Below are 21,991 nucleotides of genomic sequence, written 5' to 3'. Positions count from 1 at the left end.
GCACATCTCCTGAAGCGCACATCAACCAAATAACTGCTGCAGCATATGGGCGCCTTGCAAACCTCAGAACAGCATTCCGACATCTTAATAAGGAGTCGTTCAGGACCCTGTACAGAGTGTACGTTAGGCCCATATTGGAGTATGCGGCACCAGTTTGGAACCCACACCTAGCCAAGCATGTAAAGAAACTAGAGAAAGTGCAAAGGTTTGCCACAAGACTAGTCCCAGAGCTAAGAGGTATGTCCTACGAGGAGAGGTTAGGGGAAGTCAACCTGACGACACTGGAGAACAGGAGAGATAGGGGGGACATGATAACGACTTACAAAATACTGAGAGGAATTGACAAGGTGGACAAAGACAGGATGTTCCAGAGACTGGACACAGCAACAAGGGGACACAGTTGGAAGCTGAAGACACAGATGAATCACAGGGATGTTAGGAAGTATTTCTTCAGCCACAGAGTAGTCAGGAAGTGGAATAGTTTGGGAAGAGATGTAGTGGAGGTAGGATCCATACATAGCTTTAAGCAGAGGTACGATAAAGCTCATGGTTCAGGGAGAGTGACCTAATGGCGACCAGTGAAGAGGCGGGGCCAGGAGCTTGGACTCGACCCCTGCAACCTCAACTAGGTGAGTACAACTAGGTGAGTACACACACACTCACACACACACACAAGTGTGCTAGGGAATGGAAGAAATATAGAAGGCAAAGGACCCAGGAGAATAAGGAGAGCAGTCGTAGAGCCAGAAACGAATATGCACAGATAAGAAGGGAGGCCCAAAGACAATATGAAAATGACATAGCAGCGAAAGCCAAATCTGACCCGAAACTGTTGTACAGCCACATCAGGAGGAAAACAACAGTCAAAGACCAGGTAATCAGGCTAAGGAAGGAAGGAGGAGAGACAACAAGAAATGACCGTGAAGTATGTGAGGAACTCAACAAAAGATTCAAAGAAGTGTTCACAGAGGAGACAGAAGGGGCTCCAGAGGGACGAAGAGGTGTGGCACATCACCAGGTGCTGGACACGGTACACACAACCGAGGAAGAAGTGAAGGGGCTTCTGAGTGAGCTAGATACCTCAAAGGCAATGGTACCAGATAACATCTCTCCATGGGTCCTGAGAGAGGGAGCAGAGGCGCTATGTGTACCCTTAACAATATTCAATACATCTATCGAAACAGGGAGATTGCCTGAGGCATGGAAGACAGCAAATGTAGCCCCAATCTTTAAAAAAGGAGACAGACATGAAGCATTAAACTACAGACCAGTGTCACTGACATGTATAGTATGCAAAATCATGGAGAAGATTATCAGAAGAGTGGTGGAACACCTAGAAAGGAATGATCTCATCAACAGCAGCCAACATGGTTTCAGGGACGGGAAATCCTGTGTCACAAACCTACTGGAGTTCTATGACATGGTGACAGCAGTAAGACAAGAGAGAGAGGGGTGGGTGGATTGCATATTCTTGGACTGCAAGAAGGCGTTTGACACAGTTCCACACAAGAGATTGGTGCAAAAACTGGAGGACCAAGCAGGGATAACAGGGAAGGCACTACAATGGATCAGGGAATACTTGTCAGGATGACAGCAGCGAGTCATGGTACGTGGCGAGGTGTCAGAGTGGGCACCTGTGACCAGCGGGGTCCCACAGGGGTCAGTCCTAGGACCAGTGCTGTTTCTGGTATTTGTGAACGACATGACGGAAGGAATAGACTCTGAGGTGTCCCTGTTTGCAGATGACGTGAAGTTGATGAGAAGAATTCACTCGATCGAAGACCAGGCAGAACTACAAAGGGATCTGGACAGGCTGCAGACCTGGTCTAGCAATTGGCTCCTGGAGTTCAATCCCACCAAGTGCAAAGTCATGAAGATTGGGGAAGGGCGAAGAAGACCGCAGACGGAGTACAGTCTAGGGGGCCAGAGACTACAAACCTCACTCAAGGAAAAAGATCTTGGGGTGAGTATAACACCAGGCACATCTCCTGAAGCGCACATCAACCAAATAACTGCTGCAGCATATGGGCGCCTAGCAAACCTCAGAACAGCATTCCGACATCTTAATGAGGAATCGTTCAGGACCCTGTACACCGTGTACGTTAGGCCCATATTGGAGTATGCGGCACCAGTTTGGAACCCACACCTAGCCAAGCACGTAAAAAAGTAGAGAAAGTGCAAAGGTTTGCAACAAGACTAGTCCCAGAGCTAAGAGGTATGTCCTACGAGAAGAGGTTAAGGGAAATCAACCTGACGACACTGGAGGACAGGAGAGATAGGGGGGACATGATAACGACATACAAAATACTGAGAGGAATTGACAAGGTGGACAAAGACAGGATGTTCCAGAGATGGGACACAGTAACAAGGGGACACAGTTGGAAGTTGAAGACACAGATGAATCACAGGGATGTTAGGAAGTATTTCTTCAGCCACAGAGTAGTCAGGAAGTGGAATAGTTTGGGAAGCGATGTAGTGGAGGCAGGATCCATACATAGCTTTAAGCAGAGGTATGATAAAGCTCACGGTTCAGGGAGAGTGACCTAGTAGCGATCAGTGAAGAGGCGGGGCCAGGAGCTCGGACTTGACCCCCAACCTCAACTAGGTGAGTACAACTAGGTGAGTGCACACACACACACACACACACAACACACACACACACACACACACACACACACACACACACACACACACACACACACACTCCTGGTCACTCACTCCTGCAAGCTATTACCAGAATTAGAATAGAAATAGCATAGACATAGAGAATATAGTGTTGACGAGTGTGAGAAGGATGAGGACAAGGGGCTCCAAGGACGAATCTGAGAGGGAGGAATGGGAGATAGAGCTCAAAAAAAGGGAGGAAGACTGGGGAAGGAGACTAGATGAGCTGGAAAGGAAGATGGAAGAGAGGTTAGCAGCAGAATGCAGAAGGTGGAAGCAACAGGCCACAGCAGCAGAAATCAAGATAGAGAGATTAGAAGAGGAGCTGAGACATCTGAAACAGCACATAGACAAAGATATTACAGAAGTAGCATCGGCAATGGCTACATCGAACACAGACAACAGGTCCGAAGGAAGCATGGAAACTAAACTGTATGCAGAGGTCCTGTCAAACCCACATGGGGCCAAAACAAAGACAGGGAGCACTCTAGGACAGAAAGAGAGGTTGGAAGACATTGATGGAACTAGGACATGTGCAAGGACCTTACCAGATACCTGTGGGGGCCAGGAGCAAGTGAGCAGGAAGGATAAACCAAGAAGCATAGGGGCCATAACGAGGGAAGGGACTGAAGGAAGGAACACTCCACGGGAAGGAACTAAAACACATCAGAGGATGCAATGGGAGTCACAGTGGGAGGTGGAAAGGGAGAGATCCGTGTTTGTCTATGGGCTAGACGAAGCTAAAGGGGAAACTTATGATGAAAGAAAGCAGGAGGAGAAAAAAGCGATTGAAGACATCATGAAGGTGATAGGCGAGGGGGACATGACCCAGGTGGCAAATTTTCGGAGAATTGGGTGGTTCACAAAGAAAAGGAATCGGCCTCTCAAAGTAATTTTCAAGGCAGAATCAACCCGAACCATGATCCTGCAGGAGAAAGCACGGCTGAGAGGCAAGCAGGAGTTCCGGAGTGTGTACCTCGACCGAGACAGAACACAGGACGAAAGGAAGACAATGAAAGAGAGAGTTCAAAAACGAAAGGAGAAATGGGAGGAAATGAAAAAGGAGAGCAGAATAACCCAGGATCAAATGGAAGGACAAGCGCACCCCCCAGAAACACCTGCAGAAGGACTCCAGCCACGACACCCCCAAGGCAACTGAACATTCCAAACCAACCATCACACACCGATCCCTCTGTTTCCACCCCCCGCACCACAGTTACAGTATTAGAACAGAAGTTGAAGGTTTGGTACACAAATGCAGATGGATTAACGAATAAACATGAGGAATGGCAAGAAAGAATCAATGAGAAGTCCCCAGACATCATAGCAGTTACAGAAACAAAACTCATGGAGACAATAACAGATGCAATCTTCCCACCAGGATACCAGATCATGAGGAAAGATAGAAGGGGTAGGGGGGGAGGTGGGGTTGCTCTGCTCGTAAAAAACAGATGGAAATTCGAGAAAATGGAAGGAATAGATGAGACAGGAGAAAGAGACTACATAGCAGGTACACTTCAGTCTGGGGAACACAAAGTGGTCATTGCAGTGATGTATAATCCACCACAGAACTGCAGGAGGCCAAGAGAGGAATATGAAGAGAGCAACAGAGCAATGGTGGACACACTTGCTGAGGTGGCAAGAAGAGCTCACTCCAGCAGAGCAAAGTTGCTGGTTATGGGGGATTTCAACCACAGGGAGATTGACTGGGAAAACCTGGAGCCACATGGGGGTCCCGAAACATGGAGAGCCAGGATGTTGGACGTGGTGCTGGAAAACCTCATGCACCAACATGTTAAGGACACTACCAGAGTGAGAGGGGAGGATGAACCAGCAAGATTGGACCTTGTGTTCACCCTGGGCAGCTCAGACATTGAGGATATCAAGTATGAGAGTCCCCTAGGAGCTAGCGACCACGTGGTTCTGTGCTTTGAATACATAGTAGAGCTGCAAGTGGAGAGAATAACAGGAGTAGAATGGGAAAAGCCTGACTATAAAAGAGGGGACTACATAGGGTTGAAGAACTTCATGCGGGAGGTCCAGTGGGACAGAGAACTGGCAGGAAAGCCAGTAAATGAAATGATGGAATATGTAGCAACAAAATGCAAGGAGGCAGTGGAAAGGTTCATTCCCAAGGGCAACAGTAACAACGGGAAGACCAGAACAAGCCCCTGGTTTACCCGACGGTGTAAGGAGGCAAAAACAAAGTGCAATAGAGAATGGAAAAAGTACAGAAGGCAGAGAACACACGAAAATAGGGAGATCAGTCGCAGAGCCAGGAATGAGTACGCACAGGTAAGGAGGGAGGCCCAGCGACAGTATGAAAATGACATAGCATCGAGAATCAAGACTGACCCGAAACTGTTGTATAGCCACATCAGGAGGAAGACAACAGTCAAAGACCAGGTGATCAGATTAAGGACAGAAGGTGGAGAACTCACAAGAAATGATCAGGAGGTATGTGAGGAGCTGAACAGGAGATTTAAGGAAGTTTTTACAGTAGAGACAGGAAGGGCTGTGGGAAGACAGCACAGAAGGGAACATCAAGAGGGAATATACCAACAAGTGTTGGATGACATACGAACAACTGAGGAGGAGGTGAAGAAGCTCTTAAGTGACCTTGACACCTCAAAGGCGATGGGACCGGACAACATCTCCCCATGGGTCCTTAGAGAAGGAGCAGAGATGCTGTGTGTGCCTCTAACCACAATCTTCAACACATCCCTTGAAACTGGGCAACTACCTGAGAAATGGAAGACAGCTAATGTAGTCCCCATATTTAAGAAAGGAAACAGAAACGAGGCACTAAACTACAGACCTGTGTCTCTGACATGTATTGTGTGCAAAGTCATGGAGAAGATTATCAGGAGGAGAGTGGTCGAACACCTGGAAAGGAACAAGATTATAAATGAAAACCAGCATGGGTTCATGGAAGGCAAATCTTGTATCACAAACCTCCTGGAGTTTTATGACAAGGTAACAGAAGTAAGACACGAGAGAGAGGGTTGGGTAGATTGCGTTTTCCTAGACTGCAGGAAGGCCTTTGACACAGTTCCCCACAAGAGATTAGTGCAGAAGCTGGAGGATCAGGCACACATAAAAGGAAGGGCACTGCAATGGATAAGGGAATACCTGACAGGGAGGCAGCAACGAGTCATGGTACGTGAAGAGGTATCACAGTGGGCGCCTGTTACGAGCGGGGTCCCACAGGGGTCAGTTCTAGGACCAGTGCTATTTTTGATATATGTGAACGACATGATGGAAGGAATAGACTCTGAAGTGTCCCTGTTCGCAGATGACGTGAAGTTGATGAGAAGAATTAAATCGGACGAGGATGAGGCAGGACTGCAAAGAGACCTGGAGAGGCTGGACATGTGGTCCAGTAACTGGCTCCTCGAATTCAATCCAGCCAAATGCAAAGTCATGAAGATTGGGGAGGGGCAAAGAAGACCGCAGACAGAATATAGGCTAGGTGGACAAAGACTACAGACCTCACTCAGGGAGAAAGACCTTGGGGTGACCATAACACCGAGTACATCACCGGAGGCACACATCAACCAAATAACCGCTGCAGCATACGGGCGCCTGGCAAACCTGAGAATAGCGTTCCGATACCTCAATAAGGAATCGTTCAAGACACTGTACACTGTGTATGTTAGGCCCATACTGGAGTATGCAGCACCAGTCTGGAACCCACACCTGGTCAAGCACGTCAAGAAGTTAGAGAAAGTACAAAGGTTTGCAACAAGGCTAGTCCCAGAGCTCAAGGGAATGTCGTACGAGGAAAGGTTAAGGGAAATCGGACTGACGACACTGGAGGACAGAAGGGTCAGGGGAGACATGATAACGACATACAAGATACTGCGGGGAATAGACAAGGTGGACAGAGATAGGATGTTCCAGAGAGGGGACACAGGGACAAGGGGTCACAACTGGAAGCTGAAGACTCAGACGAGTCACAGGGACGTTAGGAAGTATTTCTTCAGTCATAGAGTTGTCAGCAAGTGGAATAGCCTAGCAAGTGAAGTAGTGGAGGCAGGAACCATACATAGTTTTAAGAAGAGGTATGACAAAGCTCAGGAAGCAGAGAGAGAGAGGATCCAGTAGCGATCAGTGAAGAGGCGGGGCCAGGAGCTGAGTCTCGACCCCTGCAACCACAATTAGGTGAGTACAATTAGGTGAGTACACACACACACACACACACACACACACACACACACAGGCCTACACATATACACACACACACACACACAAACATACACTCCGACAAACACACACACACAAACAGACACACACACACACACACACACACACACACACACACACACACACACACACACACACACACACACACACACACACACACACACACACACACACACACACACACACACACACACACACACACACACACACACACACACACACACACACACACACACACACAGCTAGGTGAACAGGGATATCAGGTACAAAGAGACTTGCTTACACGTTCCGCCCTGATAACGATACCACCCAAAACGGTCGAGAAATACCAGGCACCTATTTATAATTAGGTGACCAGAAACAACAGGCGTATGGAGAGTTGCTAAAGCAACGTTTTGTCCCATGCCCAGGATGCCACCTACGACACTCTACTAGCACTCAGGAACCTCTTTTCTGAAATAGGTATGAAGAACACACAGGAGTAACGTATGACATTTCTCGTCTATACGTCTCTCCCAACCCGGGAATCCAATCTAGGTCCCCTCGGTTATGAGTAACTGGGTAACGCAGTGTATGTGTGTTATATTGCGTGACTCTGCAACAGTTGCCGGTCCTTACTTATGACAAATGGTTTGAATGAGGCGCTTCTGTATTCATTATCCATAAATATCAGTGTGGGAGGTAAGACTGGAGTGTGGGAGGTAAAACTGGAGTGTGGGAGGTATGACTGGAGTGTGGGAGGTAAGAATGGAGTTTGGGTGATTTGACTGGAGTGTGACTGGTAAAACTGAAGTGTGGAGAGTGAGAGGTATGACTGGATTGTGAGAGGTATGACTGGAGTGTGAGAGATATAACTGGAGTGTGAGAGGCATGACTGGATTGTGAGAGGTATGACTGGAGTGTGAGAGATATAACTGGAGTGTGAAAGGTATGACTGGAGTGTGAGAGGTATGGCTGGAGTGTGGGATGTATGACTGGAATATGAGATGTATGACTGGAGTGTGAGAGGTATGACTGGAGTGTGAGAGATATAACTGGAGTGTGAGAGGTATGACTGGAGTGTGAGAGGTATGGCTGGAGTGTGGGATGTATGACTGGAATATGAGATGTATGACTGGAGTGTGAGAGGTATGACTGGAGTGTGAGAGGTATGACTGGAGTGTGAGAGGTATGACTGGAGTGTGAGAGGTATGACTGGAGTGTGGGAGGTAAGACTGGAGTGCGAGAGGTATGACTGGAGTGTGAAAGGTATGACTGGAGTGTGGGAGGTATGACTGGAGTGTGAAAGGTATGACTGGAGTGTGAAAGGTATGACTGGAGTGTGGGAGGTATGACTGGAGTGCGGGAGGTAAGACTGGAGTGTGAGAGGTATGACTGGAGTGTGAAAGGTATGACTGGAGTGTGGGAGGTAAGACTGGAGTGTGAGAGGTATGACTGGAGTGTGGGAGGTAAGACTGGAGTGTGGAGTGGGGGGTGTCCAGTTCATGACCAAACAGCCATAACCAATACTCAAACGACAAAGATTTAGGAAACATCAAATGACTTCCATCTATGTCTTTACCATCTACTTGTCTACCGGTCTTTTCTACCCATCCACGACACAGAGACTATATAACAACTAAATAACAACTAAGGAGCAAAAACAGAAACTAACAAAGAAATGTGTTTGTTCACCTAGCAGTAAGTACAGGCTCCCATGCGACTGTTTTCAAAAGTTTTTGGCCTGATGAGTCCTATCGTGTCTATCCTAGAAGCTGTGTATGGTGTATTTTTTAAGAAGTGTGTTTCAGTGTCTGTGTGTTTCTTGCCTCAGAGATCGTCAGCTTAGGTGGTTTAAATTAGCTTTCTTGTGTGTGTTCTCACCTATTTGTGGTTGCAGGGGTCGAGTCATAGTTCCTGGCCCCACTTCTTCACTGTTTGCTACCAGGTCCTCTCTCTCCCTGCTCCATGAACTTTATCAAACCTCGTCTTAAAACTATGTATGGTTCCTGCCTCCACTACGTCGCTTTCTAGGCTATTCCACTTCCTGTGTGTATGCATGTGTGTGTGTACTCACCTATATGTGTTTGCAGATGTCGATTCACAACTCCTTAATCACAGTCGTAAGTGTGTGTGAGTCTGTGTGTGTCTGTGTGCATGTCTGTGTTTCCTGTGTGGGATCATAGGAGTATATTTACATAAGTTACTTGGACCATCTCCGTCCATGTTCTTTGAAGTCAGACTCACACAAGTCAGGTCCGTGAAACTGAAAGCTCTACGGAACATCGTATATAACAAGGCTAGATAGTAATCTCCCCGGCTGCCAATAGTCAACCCAGCTCTGGACTCCTGCCAGGGATGTTAATTACAGAGTCAGTAAGAGATCAGTCCTTCGGTATCTTTCATTTCTTAAAGTTGCTTCTGTGAATGCAGTTTTTGCGTTTACCTCTCGCTTCCCTGAAGGAGGATCGAGCCTTCACCAGTCCTTACATTTGAAGGCCAACACATTTAATCATTGCATGAAAGATGGTCTCAACATCTGCCTGGATGATCTACCTACTTAACTAACATAAGAGAAATGAAACCAACACCTGCCTGGATGATGTACCTACTTAACTAACATAAGAGAAATGAAACCAACACCTGCCTGGATGATGTACCTACTTAACTAACATAAGAGAAATGAAACCAACACCTGCCTGGATGATGTACCTACTTAACTAACATAAGAGAAATGAAACCAACACCTGCCTGGATGATCTACCTACTTAACTAACATAAGAGAAATGAAACCAACACCTGCCTAGATGATCCACCTACTTAACTAACATAAGAGAAATGAAACCAACACCTGCCTGGATGATCTACCTACTTAACTAACATAAGAGAAATGAAACCAACACCTGCCTGGATGATCTACCTACTTAACTAACATAAGAGAAATGAAACCAACACCTGCCTGGATGATGTACCTACTTAACTAACATAAGAGAAATGAAACCAACACCTGCCTGGATGATCTACCTACTTAACTAACATAAGAGAAATGAAACCAACACCTGCCTGGATGATCTACCTACTTAACTAACATAAGAGAAATGAAACCAACACCTGCCTGGATGATGTACCTACTTAACTAACATAAGAGAAATGAAACCAACACCTGCCTGGTTGATCTACCTACTTAACTAACATAAAAGAAATGAAACCAACACCTGCCTGGATGATCCACCTACTTAACTAACATAAAAGAAATGAAACCAACACCTGCCTGGATGATCCACCTACTTAACTAACATAAGAGAAATGAAACCAACACCTGCCTGGATGATTTACCTACTTAACTAACATAAGAGAAATGAAACCAACACCTGCCTGGATGATGTACCTACTTAACTAACATAAAAGAAATGAAGCCAACACCTGCCTGGATGATCTACCTACTTAACTAACATAAGAGAAATGAAACCAACACCTGCCTGGATGATTTACCTACTTAACTAACATAAGAGAAATGAATCCAACACCTGCCTGGATGATCCACCTACTTAACTAACATAAGAGAAATGAAACCAACACCTGCCTGGATGATCCACCTACTTAACTAACATAAGAGAAATGAAACCAACACCTGCCTGGATGATCTACCTACTTAACTAACATAAGAGAAATGAAACCAACACCTGCCTGGATGATTTACCTACTTAACTAACATAAGAGAAATGAAACCAACACCTGCCTGGATGATCCACCTACTTAACTAACATAAGAGAAATGAAACCAACACCTGCCTGGATGATCTACCTACTTAACTAACATAAGAGAAATGAAACCAACACCTGCCTGGATGATTTACCTACTTAACTAACATAAGAGAAATGAAACCAACACCTGCCTGGATGATCTACCTACTTAACTAACATAAGAGAAATGAAACCAACACCTGCCTGGATGATTTACCTACTTAACTAACATAAGAGAAATGAATCCAACACCTGCCTGGATGATCCACCTACTTAACTAACATAAGAGAAATGAAACCAACACCTGCCTGGATGATTTACCTACTTAACTAACATAAAAGAAATGAAACCAACACCTGCCTGGATGATCCACCTACTTAACTAACATAAGAGAAATGAAACCAACACCTGCCTGGATGATTTACCTACTTAACTAACATAAGAGAAATGAAACCAACACCTGCCTGGATGATCTACCTACTTAACTAACATAAGAGAAATGAAACCAACACCTGCCTGGATGATTTACCTACTTAACTAACATAAGAGAAATGAATCCAACACCTGCCTGGATGATCCACCTACTTAACTAACATAAGAGAAATGAAACCAACACCTGCCTGGATGATCCACCTACTTAACTAACATAAGAGAAATGAAACCAACACCTGCCTGGATGATCTACCTACTTAACTAACATAAGAGAAATGAAACCAACACCTGCCTGGATGATTTACCTACTTAACTAACATAAGAGAAATGAAACCAACACCTGCCTGGATGATCTACCTACTTAACTAACATAAAAGAAATGAAACCAACACCTGCCTGGATGATCTACCTACTTAACTAACATAAGAGAAATGAAACCAACACCTGCCTGGATGATTTACCTACTTAACTAACATAAGAGAAATGAATCCAACACCTGCCTGGATGATCCACCTACTTAACTAACATAAGAGAAATGAAACCAACACCTGCCTGGATGATCCACCTACTTAACTAACATAAGAGAAATGAAACCAACACCTGCCTGGATGATCCACCTACTTAACTAACATAAGAGAAATGAAACCAACACCTGCCTGGATGATCTACCTACTTAACTAACATAAGAGAAATGAAACCAACACCTGCTTGGATGAAGAATTGAGACACTTATGCAACATATGGGAATCTTTTCTGAAGAAACGTTTCGCCACACAGTGACTTCATCAGTCTAGTACAAAGCAGGAAGGTAAAAGGAGAGGAGGAGTTTGAGGTAATCAGTCCCTCAGCCAGTGTGTGGCCAAACGTTACTTCAGTAAAGATTCCCATACGTTGCATAAGTGTCTCAGTTCTTCAACTTGTCGGTTTTCAAAACCATTCATAACATCTGTCAGACACTGCAACATTATGGGATCTTGGTACAAAGAATAAAAAATGTAACTTGTTCATTACCGCTGTAACTTGTTCATTACCACTGTAACTTGTTCATTACCACTGTAACTTGTTCATTACCACTGTAACTTGTTCATTACCACTGTAACTTGTTCATTACCACTGTAATTTGTTCATTACCACTGTAACTTGTTCATTACTGCTGTAACTTGTTCGTTACCACTGTAACTTGTTCATTACCACTGTAACTTGTTCATTACCACTGTAACTTGTTCATTACCACTGTAACTTGTTCATTACCACTGTAACTTGTTCATCACCACTGTAACTTGTTCATTACCACTGTAACTTGTTCATTATCACTGTAACTTGTTCATTACCACTGTAACTTGTTCATTACCACTGTAACTTGTTCATTACCACTGTAACTTGTTCATTACCACTGTAACTTGTTCATTACCGCTGTAACTTGTTCATTACCACTGTAACTTGTTCATTACCCCTGTAACTTGTTCATTACCACTGTAACTTGTTCATTACCACTGTAACTTGTTCATTACCACTGTAACTTGTTCATTACCGCTGTAACTTGTTCATTACCACTGTAACTTGTTCATTACCGCTGTAACTTGTTCATTACCACTGTAACTTGTTCATTACCACTGTAACTTGTTCATTACCACTGTAACTTGTTCATTACCGCTGTAACTTGTTTATTAAAGCTGTAACTTGTTCATTACCACTGTAACTTGATCATTACCACTGTAACTTGTTCATTACCGCTGTAACTTGTGCATTACCACTGTAACTTGTTCATTACCACTGTAACTTGTTCATTACCACTGTAACTTGTTCATTACCGCTGTAACTTGTTTATTAAAGCTGTAACTTGTTCATTACCACTGTAACTTGTTCATTACCGCTGTAACTTGTTCATTACCACTGTAACTTGTTCATTACCACTGTAACTTGTTCATTACCACTGTAACTTGTTCATTACCACTGTAACTTGTTCATTACCACTGTAACTTGTTCATTACCACTGTAACTTGTTCATTACCACTGTAACTTGTCCATTACCACTGTAACTTGTTCATTACCACTGTAACTTGTTCATTACCACTGTAACTTGTTCATTACCACTGTAACTTGTTCATTACCACTGTAACTTGTTCATTACCACTGTAACTTGTTCATTACCACTGTAACTTGTTCATTACCACTGTAACTTGTTCATTACCACTATAACTTGTTCATTACCACTGTAACATGTTCATTACCACTGTAACATGTTCATTACCACTGTAACATGTTCATTACCACTGTAACATGTTCATTACCACTGTAACATGTTCATTACCACTGTAACTTGTTCATTACCACTGTAACTTGTTCATTACCACTGTAACTTGTTCATTACCACTGTAACTTGTTCATTACCACTGTAACTTGTTCATTACCACTGTCTGTAACTTGTTCATTACCACTGTAACTTGTTCATTACCACTGTAACTTGTTCATTACCACTGTAACTTGTTCATCACCACTGTAACTTGTTCATTACCACTGTAACTTGTTCATTACCACTGTCTGTAACTTGTTCATTACCACTGTAACTTGTTCATTACCACTGTAACTTGTTCATTACCACTGTCTGTAACTTGTTCATTACCACTGTAACTTGTTCATTACCACTGTAACTTGTTCATTACCACTGTCTGTAACTTGTTCATTACCACTGTAACTTGTTCATTACCACTGTAACTTGTTCATTACCACTGTAACTTGTTCATTACCACTGTAACTTGTTCATTACCAATGTAACTTGTTCATTACCACTGTAACTTGTTCATTACCACTGTAACTTGTTCATTACCACTGTAACTTTTTCATTACCACTGTAACTTGTTCATTACCACTGTAACTTGTTCATTACCACTGTCTGTAACTTGTTCATTACCACTGTAACTTGTTCATTACCACTGTAACTTGTTCATTACCACTGTAACTTGTTCATCACCACTGTAACTTGTTCATTACCACTGTAACTTGTTCATTACCACTGTAACTTGTTCATTACCACTGTAACTTGTTCATTACCAATGTAACTTGTTCATTACCACTGTAACTTCTTCATTACCACTGTAACTTGTTCATTACCACTGTAACTTTTTCATTACCACTGTAACTTGTTCATTACCACTGTAACTTGTTCATTACCACTGTAACTTGTTCATTACCACTGTAACTTGTTCATTACCACTGTAACTTGTCCATTACCACTGTAACTTGTTCATTACCACTGTAACTTGTTCAACTATCAAAACTTTGCGGTACAGTCCCTGGACCCATTATGTACCTCTGTAATCTTCTGACTACCACCCACACCATGGGTATGTGGTGACTACCACCCACACCATGGGTATGTGGTGACTACCACCCACACCATGGGTATATGGTGATTACCACCCACACCATGGGTATGTGGTGACTACACCCTCACCATGGGTATGGGGTAACTACCACCCACACCATGGGTATGTGGTGACTACCACCCTCACCATGGGTATGGGGTAACTACCACCCACACCATGGGTATGTGGTAACTACCACCCACACCATGGGTATGGGGTGTATGATAAATATACTAAATTAACTAACCAATCTTGACGTACAGAGAACAAGTATTTCCATTAATAATAATAATAATAATAATAATAATAATAATAATAATAATAATAATAATAATAATAATAATAATAATAATAATAATAATAATAATAATAATAATAATAATGATAATAATAATAATAATAATAATATTACTATAATTGTAGTTATTATAATTATTATTATTATTATTATTATTATTATTATTATTATTATTATTATTATTATTATTATTATTACTATTATTATTATTTGTAAAAAACTGAATCCGATGGGAGAGTCACATACAGCTCCTGAGGAATGGGAGATAATCAACCTTTACCCAGCGGAAAAATAGTATTACTCCCTTGGATCAAGAGCCCTTCACCGGCATCAGAGCACCCCCCTACCCCCCATCCTGCACACCAGGATGTTAAGCGCAACTCGTGCCACATTTTATTGCGGCAACGTTTCGCTCTCCAGGAGCTGTATCAAGCCGTTGCCTGGTATCCCACCCAGAAGGATACCAGAATGCCTGGTATCCTTCCGTGATGGGGGGAGGATGGTGGTAAACCTTGGATATTTCTGGGCTTTATCCTTGGGTAGGATAATAGCGATTTAACTTGACTTAGGCTGAAATAGGATTATTAGGTTTATGTAGACATTATGAGTCACTGGATAATGACACTTGTGTACAGTTCAGGAGGTATATTCATGAATATATCATTTCACGACGTATATCCACGATTACATCATTTCAGGATTTATATCTACGTATATATCATTTCAAGACATATATTCACGTATATATGTCATTTCAGGACATATATCCACGTATATATGTCATTTCAGGACATATATCCACGTATATATGTCATTTCAGGACATATATCCACGTATATATGTCATTTCAGGACATATATTCACGTATATATGTCATTTCAGGACATATATCCACGTATATATGTCATTTCAGGACATATATCCACGTATATATGTCATTTTGAGGCATATATCCACGTATATATGTCATTTTAGGACATATATTCACGTATATATGTCATTTCAGGACATATATCCACGTACATATGTCATTTCAGGACATATATCCACGTATATATGTCATTTCAGGACATATATCCACGTATATATGTCATTTCGAGGCATATATCCACCCCAGCATGTTAATGCTTCTCTACACAGTAAGTTATTTTCGTAAATGTGACTGAAAAAGTCTTTGCAGAATTAAAAATCGTTTATTAGGAAGGTCTATTGACGGTGCTATGCAGATTTTAAGGAATTTGTCTAATCACGTTTATAAAAACTCGCACTGTGTAGAGAAGTCTTATTAGAGAGTTCCTTGTACATTACACATATAACCCGTACAACGACGTTTCGGTCCGGCTACTTAATGGTCAAGGTCGGAGCGAAATGTCGTACGTCACATTTTCCTATGTGTAGGTTGTTTGTGTATTGCTCCAGTCACGGTATTGTGACGTTTCTGTTTCTTATTGTATGATAAATTTGACACATGTGCAACTCTTGGGTATCTTTATTGAGGACACGTTTCGCCACACAGTGGCTTCCTCAGTCCATACAAAGGAGAAACGGTTTATAACCTGCTTCTCCGCTCATATGCCGTATTCTATTCAAGATTGATGGACTGACCACATCGACTCAAGGTTGAGCGACTGATTACCTCATTCTCCTCCTGTTCTTCAAGTTTCTCCTTTGTATGGACTGATGAAGCCACTGTGTGGCGAAACGTTTCCTCAATAAAGATACCCAAGAGTTGCACATGTGTCTAATTTATCAACATGTCGGTTCTCTGAACCATTCATCTACAATCCTTATTGTATATTGTGAGTTGTGCCGCCCAGAGTAAGTTTATTAAGGTACAGGTACACGTAGTTATACAAGTTATGATACATAGTAACATACGTGTGAATTACCTAGAATAAGCCAAAAATCAGTCGAAGTGACTTATTTTCATTGGGGTCGGTAATTGAGCACATTACTCACCTATTCTGATGATTGCAGGAAGGCCCATGGTGGTGGGTAGAAGCATGGCCATAAGGAACATCACTGACCACCACCCTACATTGTAAGAGCACTGTGGTGGTCTTAGAGAAGAATTCTGTATATTGAATATCGCCTGAGAACACTTAAGCGTCTCCTCAGTCTGTCTTCTCCTACGGGATTTGATCTGACGGGAATGTGTCATCTTAACGTCGTCTATTGACGTTACACTGTCTGACAGACGCTCAAGTTGAAGGTTATTATAGGCTATCAGTCTTGGGATTACTAAAGGCGGCTGGTTACTGTTACAAAGGTTTGGTGAGGCCTGTTGTGGAACCGTGTTATAAATGTCCCCTAGGACGGCTGAGGGAGCCTCATTTGCTGCACTACAATGTCTGAGACTTCTTGCTACTTCACCCATGAGAGGACCCAAGAAGAAAGATTTCGTTATATCACAGGGTAAAGTTGCCTCCTTGATGGACCTTTCATTGCTCATAACGCTTTTCTTTTCTCTTTCTTTTTCTTGTCCTCCCACCAGTAGAGGCTTTCGTATCCAGGAGCGTGGTCTGCCGCAGTCCCCGGCCGTCCCACGGAAGCAAGACTTGTTCCCGGTAGGTAGTTTCCCTTTTACGATCTGACTAGACTCGTGACTAAAGGCTCCTCTTACCACTCCTTCTTCAGCTCTTCCTTTCCCGACAATACAATACATATTTGTATCGTTTATATTTATTCTCAGTGTTTGCCTCTCACTGACCAGCCTTGTTGGCACTGGTTCAGCCTTCAGCAGTTGTTTATCTCTGGTCCCCATGTTGGGCCGACCATCTGCCGAACTAAATTTTTAAATTAGTAAACACAGGTATTTGAACCCTTCTATCAGAAGAACATAAGAATAGAGGAACACTGCAGGAAGCCCATACAAGTCCTACCGTCTCTCCTTATTCTTTTTCATTAATTACGTGGCTATTGATTCCATTTCTCTAAAAGGAACCCAAATTATTCTTCGACACCTCAAAAAACGAACTTACACTGTTTTTGGAAGGTCAAAAATCTTCGGTATAGACACAAAATTTATAAACCTTTTAAATTCACACATGAACATCGCCCAGTATTCAGCCTGGCATTTTCAATAAACATTTTTTTTATAGATTTTTGCTTTACAAATCGTCTTAGATTTTCTCAAGCCATATTTTCCAAATTCTTTGCCTTTAAGATGAAGGCATAAGCTTATAACAAGAAACAATGACCATACTGGTGAACGCTCCTCACCAGAAGGGGTATTAATCAATCCGTGATAGTTTAAAAATAAAAATCGCAATAACGTGGCTGGAACAATTCACGAATATCGAACACTTGGGGAAAAACACTTTAGATAACGCATCGGTCCCTCCTGGACCGTAACTATAAATTATCAGATATTGACTTTCTTTCTATTTTATTACTAATTATCACATCTTCATCTGTCCTTATTCATTGCTTCATCTTTATTATCGACACTCCTACGTCGCACTTTTCCCAATTCAATTATCTGCACAAAACATATCGAATATCAACGAAGACAAATTTTGGAAACTGCTTCCAGGCCATAAAAATTTATTGGCTGGAAGTTATTTTCACAATATAGATGTCTGGGCGGCAGTCACACTGTCTCCAAGACAGTACAATTTTTTCCAAAAATTTGAACTTTAGAAGGAAAATTCTTGTTTTTTTTAATAATGCAACGGAAACTTCAGAAACGTTTGAGTAACACTAAAAACTTTGAGCCTGGAAGAGTTTCGACGTTTGGTGCTATGTGATTGGTGTGATGGATTGGAGAGTGGTGGTGAGGTCTGTGTTGTGGAAAGGTGGTAGGGCGGTGGCAGTGAGAAGGATGGCAGCGGCGGCACAGCGGCGGCAGCGTGGTGGAGAGTAGAAAGCGGTGCGCAAGTATCCTTACCGGGTTCCAGCACACAACTGGCTTCGCCACCACCACACCTCCATCACCAGTCACCGCGGCCTCCGCCAGCCTAGAGTGCCAGTCCGTCTCTCTCTCTCTCTCTCTCTCTCTCTCTCTCTCTCTCTCTCTCTCTCCACCCACCACTCCCTCCACCACACCCGCCTCCATCACCACTCCCTTCACCACACCTGTCTCCACCACACCCATCATACCTCGCCCCCATCACCACTCCCTCCACGACGTCACTCAAAGACCCCAATGGAAATCAGTTACATTGACTTTTTGGGGTTATCCTAGGTAATTTACATGTACGTAACTATGTATGATAATTTCCATAACTGTATTTATGTACTTTTACTTAATTAAACTTAATTACCCTTCCCCACCACTACATCCACCCCCGCCTCTCCATCCACACAACAGACACCTTAAAATAAGCGTACAGACACGAATGTAAGACTAACAGCCACATCAGAAGCAATTGCAACTCGAAAATTGGATTTAAGTCAACTGTCTACAACTAGAAAAGATCCCAAACCTACATACTGCCATAACAACCTGCTGGAGTGAAAGGTGTGAGAGGAAGTGTAAATTATACCCAGTGGAAAAGCAAAGGTGCCATAGACACAATTAAATAACACTGTCAATATTTGTGGTGCCCCTAGACTCTCCTGTCTTATACGAGTCATTTTCACATTCGATTTCTTCTCTCTTATTGGAGTTCGTTGGTTCGAGCCTACAGCGCTGAGTCGTAATAATTAGAAAAAAGTACGAAATTCGTATAAGCAGATATTGGAAATATTGTCAGGGATAGTGAAGAGGTCTTCAAGAAGAAACCGAGCCACTGCCTACGCAAAGTGTCAGATCAATTAGGCTGTGATGGCAATGTAAACCAGCGAGCCGCCAGCAGCAATAGCCTGGTTGGACAGTCAGCCAGAAAACTCTCGAAACTGATCACAGGTACTTCACCTGACTTGTTACTTCAGTATTAGTATTCTAAACGACGGATTTCAGAAAAAAAAATATTCATACGAATGGCTTCTTACACGAATAATCCGCACATAAAATAAACTTATGACGACGTTTCGGTCCTACTTGGGTCATTAACTTTGTACAGGTTATTTGTGTATTGTTCCAGTATAACTGGACTTTAGATGGTTCGAGCCTGGAATTTTGTCATCTAACCTGGCTGACTGAAAGGGGACGGAGGATCGAGCCTTCACAACTCTTCGTGCTGAATGACCCTAATAGGTTTAGCACTTCATATACACGTACTAATCTAAATTTAGCTTATCCTCCTGGAGAGGTAGCCGGGTCCATGCCTCCAGTTTGACAACTGAAGTGGAAGCTGGAGGCGTCAGCGTAGCAACTCTCTGAGGCTCAAGAAGGTATCTCTTGTGTCTCTGGTGATTCCCGTGATTTACACAAGGTTATAACCCTTCAGTAGTAGTGGAGGTTAATATTCTTCAGTCCAGTGGCTCCTGGTGATTCCCGTGATTTACAGAAGGTAAAACCCTTTCAATAGTAGTGGAAGTTAATATTCTTCAGTCTAGTGGCTCCTGGTGATTCCCGTGATTTACACAAGGTTATAACCCTTCAGTAGTAGTGGAGGTTAATATTCTTCAGTCCAGTGGCTCCTGGTGATTCCCGTGATTTACACAAGGTTATAACCCTTCAGTAGTAGTGGAGGTTAATATTCTTCAGTCCAGTGGCTCCTGGTGATTCCCGTGATTTACAGAAGGTTATGACCCTTTCAATAGTAGTGGAGGTTAATATTCTTCAGTCCAGTGGCTCCTGGTGATTCCCGTGATTTACAGAAGGTTATGACCCTTTCAGTAGTGGCGGAGGTTAATACTCTTCAGTCCAGTGGCTACTGATGATTCCCGTGATTTACAGAAGGTTATGACCCTTTCAATAGTAGTGGAGGTTAATATTCTTCAGTCCAGTGGCTCCTGGTGATTCCCGTGATTTACAGAAGTTTATGACCCTTTTAATAGTAGTGGAGGTTAATATTCTTCAGTCTAGTGGCTCCTGGTGATTCCCGTGATTTACAGAAGTTTATGACCCTTTCAGTAGCGTGGCGGAGGAGGTTAACATTATTCCTCCAGTGGCTCGAGGTTCCGTCCGCCAGTCCCGTAGCGGAATAAGGACTGTCAGAATCACCCCTGGATTGTACGTATGGCCTATCATCGCCTCAGGGATCAGTGTTTCACGCTTAATAAACTGATATAGTAGCGAGTGTTGGCCGTCAAGGGGAAGGTGTTCAAAAATTCTCGGCGTATATCCTGGTTCGGTTACATGGTGGAAGTTAATTCCAACAATACTCCCAGATGACTGTGGAATAAACCATGGAACGGGTGGGGTTTGAACTAATGGTTCTGTGGTTTGTTTGTTATTGCAGTTTTGTTAATCGGGTATGGGATTAGATTAGTGTTTGAAAAGACCCTCATCATCCCAGTCGTGCCCACTGCCCAGCTTTCTCCATCGTGGACAGGTAATAAATAAGGAGGGTTACCCACCCAGGATAACCCAGGGTAGGGAGGGTTGACCACCCAAGATAACCCAGGGTAGGGAGGGTTAACCACCCAGGATAACCCAGGGTAGGGAGGGTTAACCACCCAGGATAACCCAGGGTAGGGAGGGTTAACCACCCAGGATAACCCAGGGTAGGGAGGGTTAACCACCCAGGATAACCCAGGGGTAGGGAGTGTTAGCCACCCAGGATAACACAGGGTAGGGAGGGTTAGCCACCCAGGATAACCCAGGGTAGGGAGGGTTAGCCACCCAGGATAACCCAGGGTAGGGAGGGTTAACAACCCAGGATAACCCAGGGTAGGGAGTGTTAACCACCCAGAATAACCCAGGGTAGGGAGGGTTAACCACCCAGGATAACCCAGGGGTAGGGAGTGTTAGCCACCCAGGATAACCCAGGGTAGGGAGGGTTAGCCACCTAGGATAACCCAGGGTAGGGAGGGTTAACCACCCAGGATAACTCAGGGTAGGGAGGGTTAACCACCCAGGATAACCCAGGGTAGGGAGGGTTAGCCACCAGGATAACCCAGGGTAGGGAGTGTTAACCACCCAGGATAACCCAGGGTAGGAAGGGTTAACCACCAGGATAACAAAGGGTAGGGAGTGTTACCCACCCATGATAACCCAGGGGTAGGGAGTGTTAGTCACCCAGGATAACCCAGGGTAGGGAATGTTAGATACTCAGGATAACCCAGGGTGGGGAGTGTTAGCCACCCAGGATAACCCAGGGGTAGGGAGTGTTAGCCACCCAGGATAACCCAGGGGTAGGGAGTGTTAGCCACCCAGGATAACCCAGGGTAGGGAGTGTTAGCCACCCAGGATAACCCAGGGTGGGGAGTGTTAGCCACCCAGGATAACCCAGAGCAGGGAGTGTTAGCCACCC

General features: G+C 43.6%; 1 protein-coding gene across 7 annotated transcripts in view; it reads right to left on the bottom strand.

The window, feature by feature from the left end:
- LOC128702958 (glutamate receptor ionotropic, kainate 2) overlaps window positions 1-18,646 on the bottom strand; it is a 449,498-nt gene extending 430,852 nt beyond the window's left edge. For 3 of the 7 annotated variants that reach the window (XM_070103547.1, XM_070103549.1, XM_070103550.1), the window contains exon 1: window positions 16,647-18,645. In XM_070103547.1, the coding sequence (XP_069959648.1) occupies window positions 16,647-17,451 (805 nt within the window). In that variant the 5' untranslated portion in view covers window positions 17,452-18,645. Of the gene's footprint in view, window positions 1-16,646 lie in introns of all 7 variants that reach the window. The other 4 variants (XM_070103551.1, XM_070103552.1, XM_070103548.1 and 1 more) reach the window with 3 other exon arrangements.
- Between the last annotated feature and the right edge of the window lie 3,345 nt (window positions 18,647-21,991).

This window comes from Cherax quadricarinatus, chromosome 86 (genome assembly GCF_038502225.1).
Source record: "Cherax quadricarinatus isolate ZL_2023a chromosome 86, ASM3850222v1, whole genome shotgun sequence".
NCBI classification, from domain to species: domain Eukaryota; kingdom Metazoa; phylum Arthropoda; class Malacostraca; order Decapoda; family Parastacidae; genus Cherax; species Cherax quadricarinatus.
Note: the sequence above shows the minus strand (reverse complement) of the source record. Positions and strands in the feature narration are given on the sequence as shown.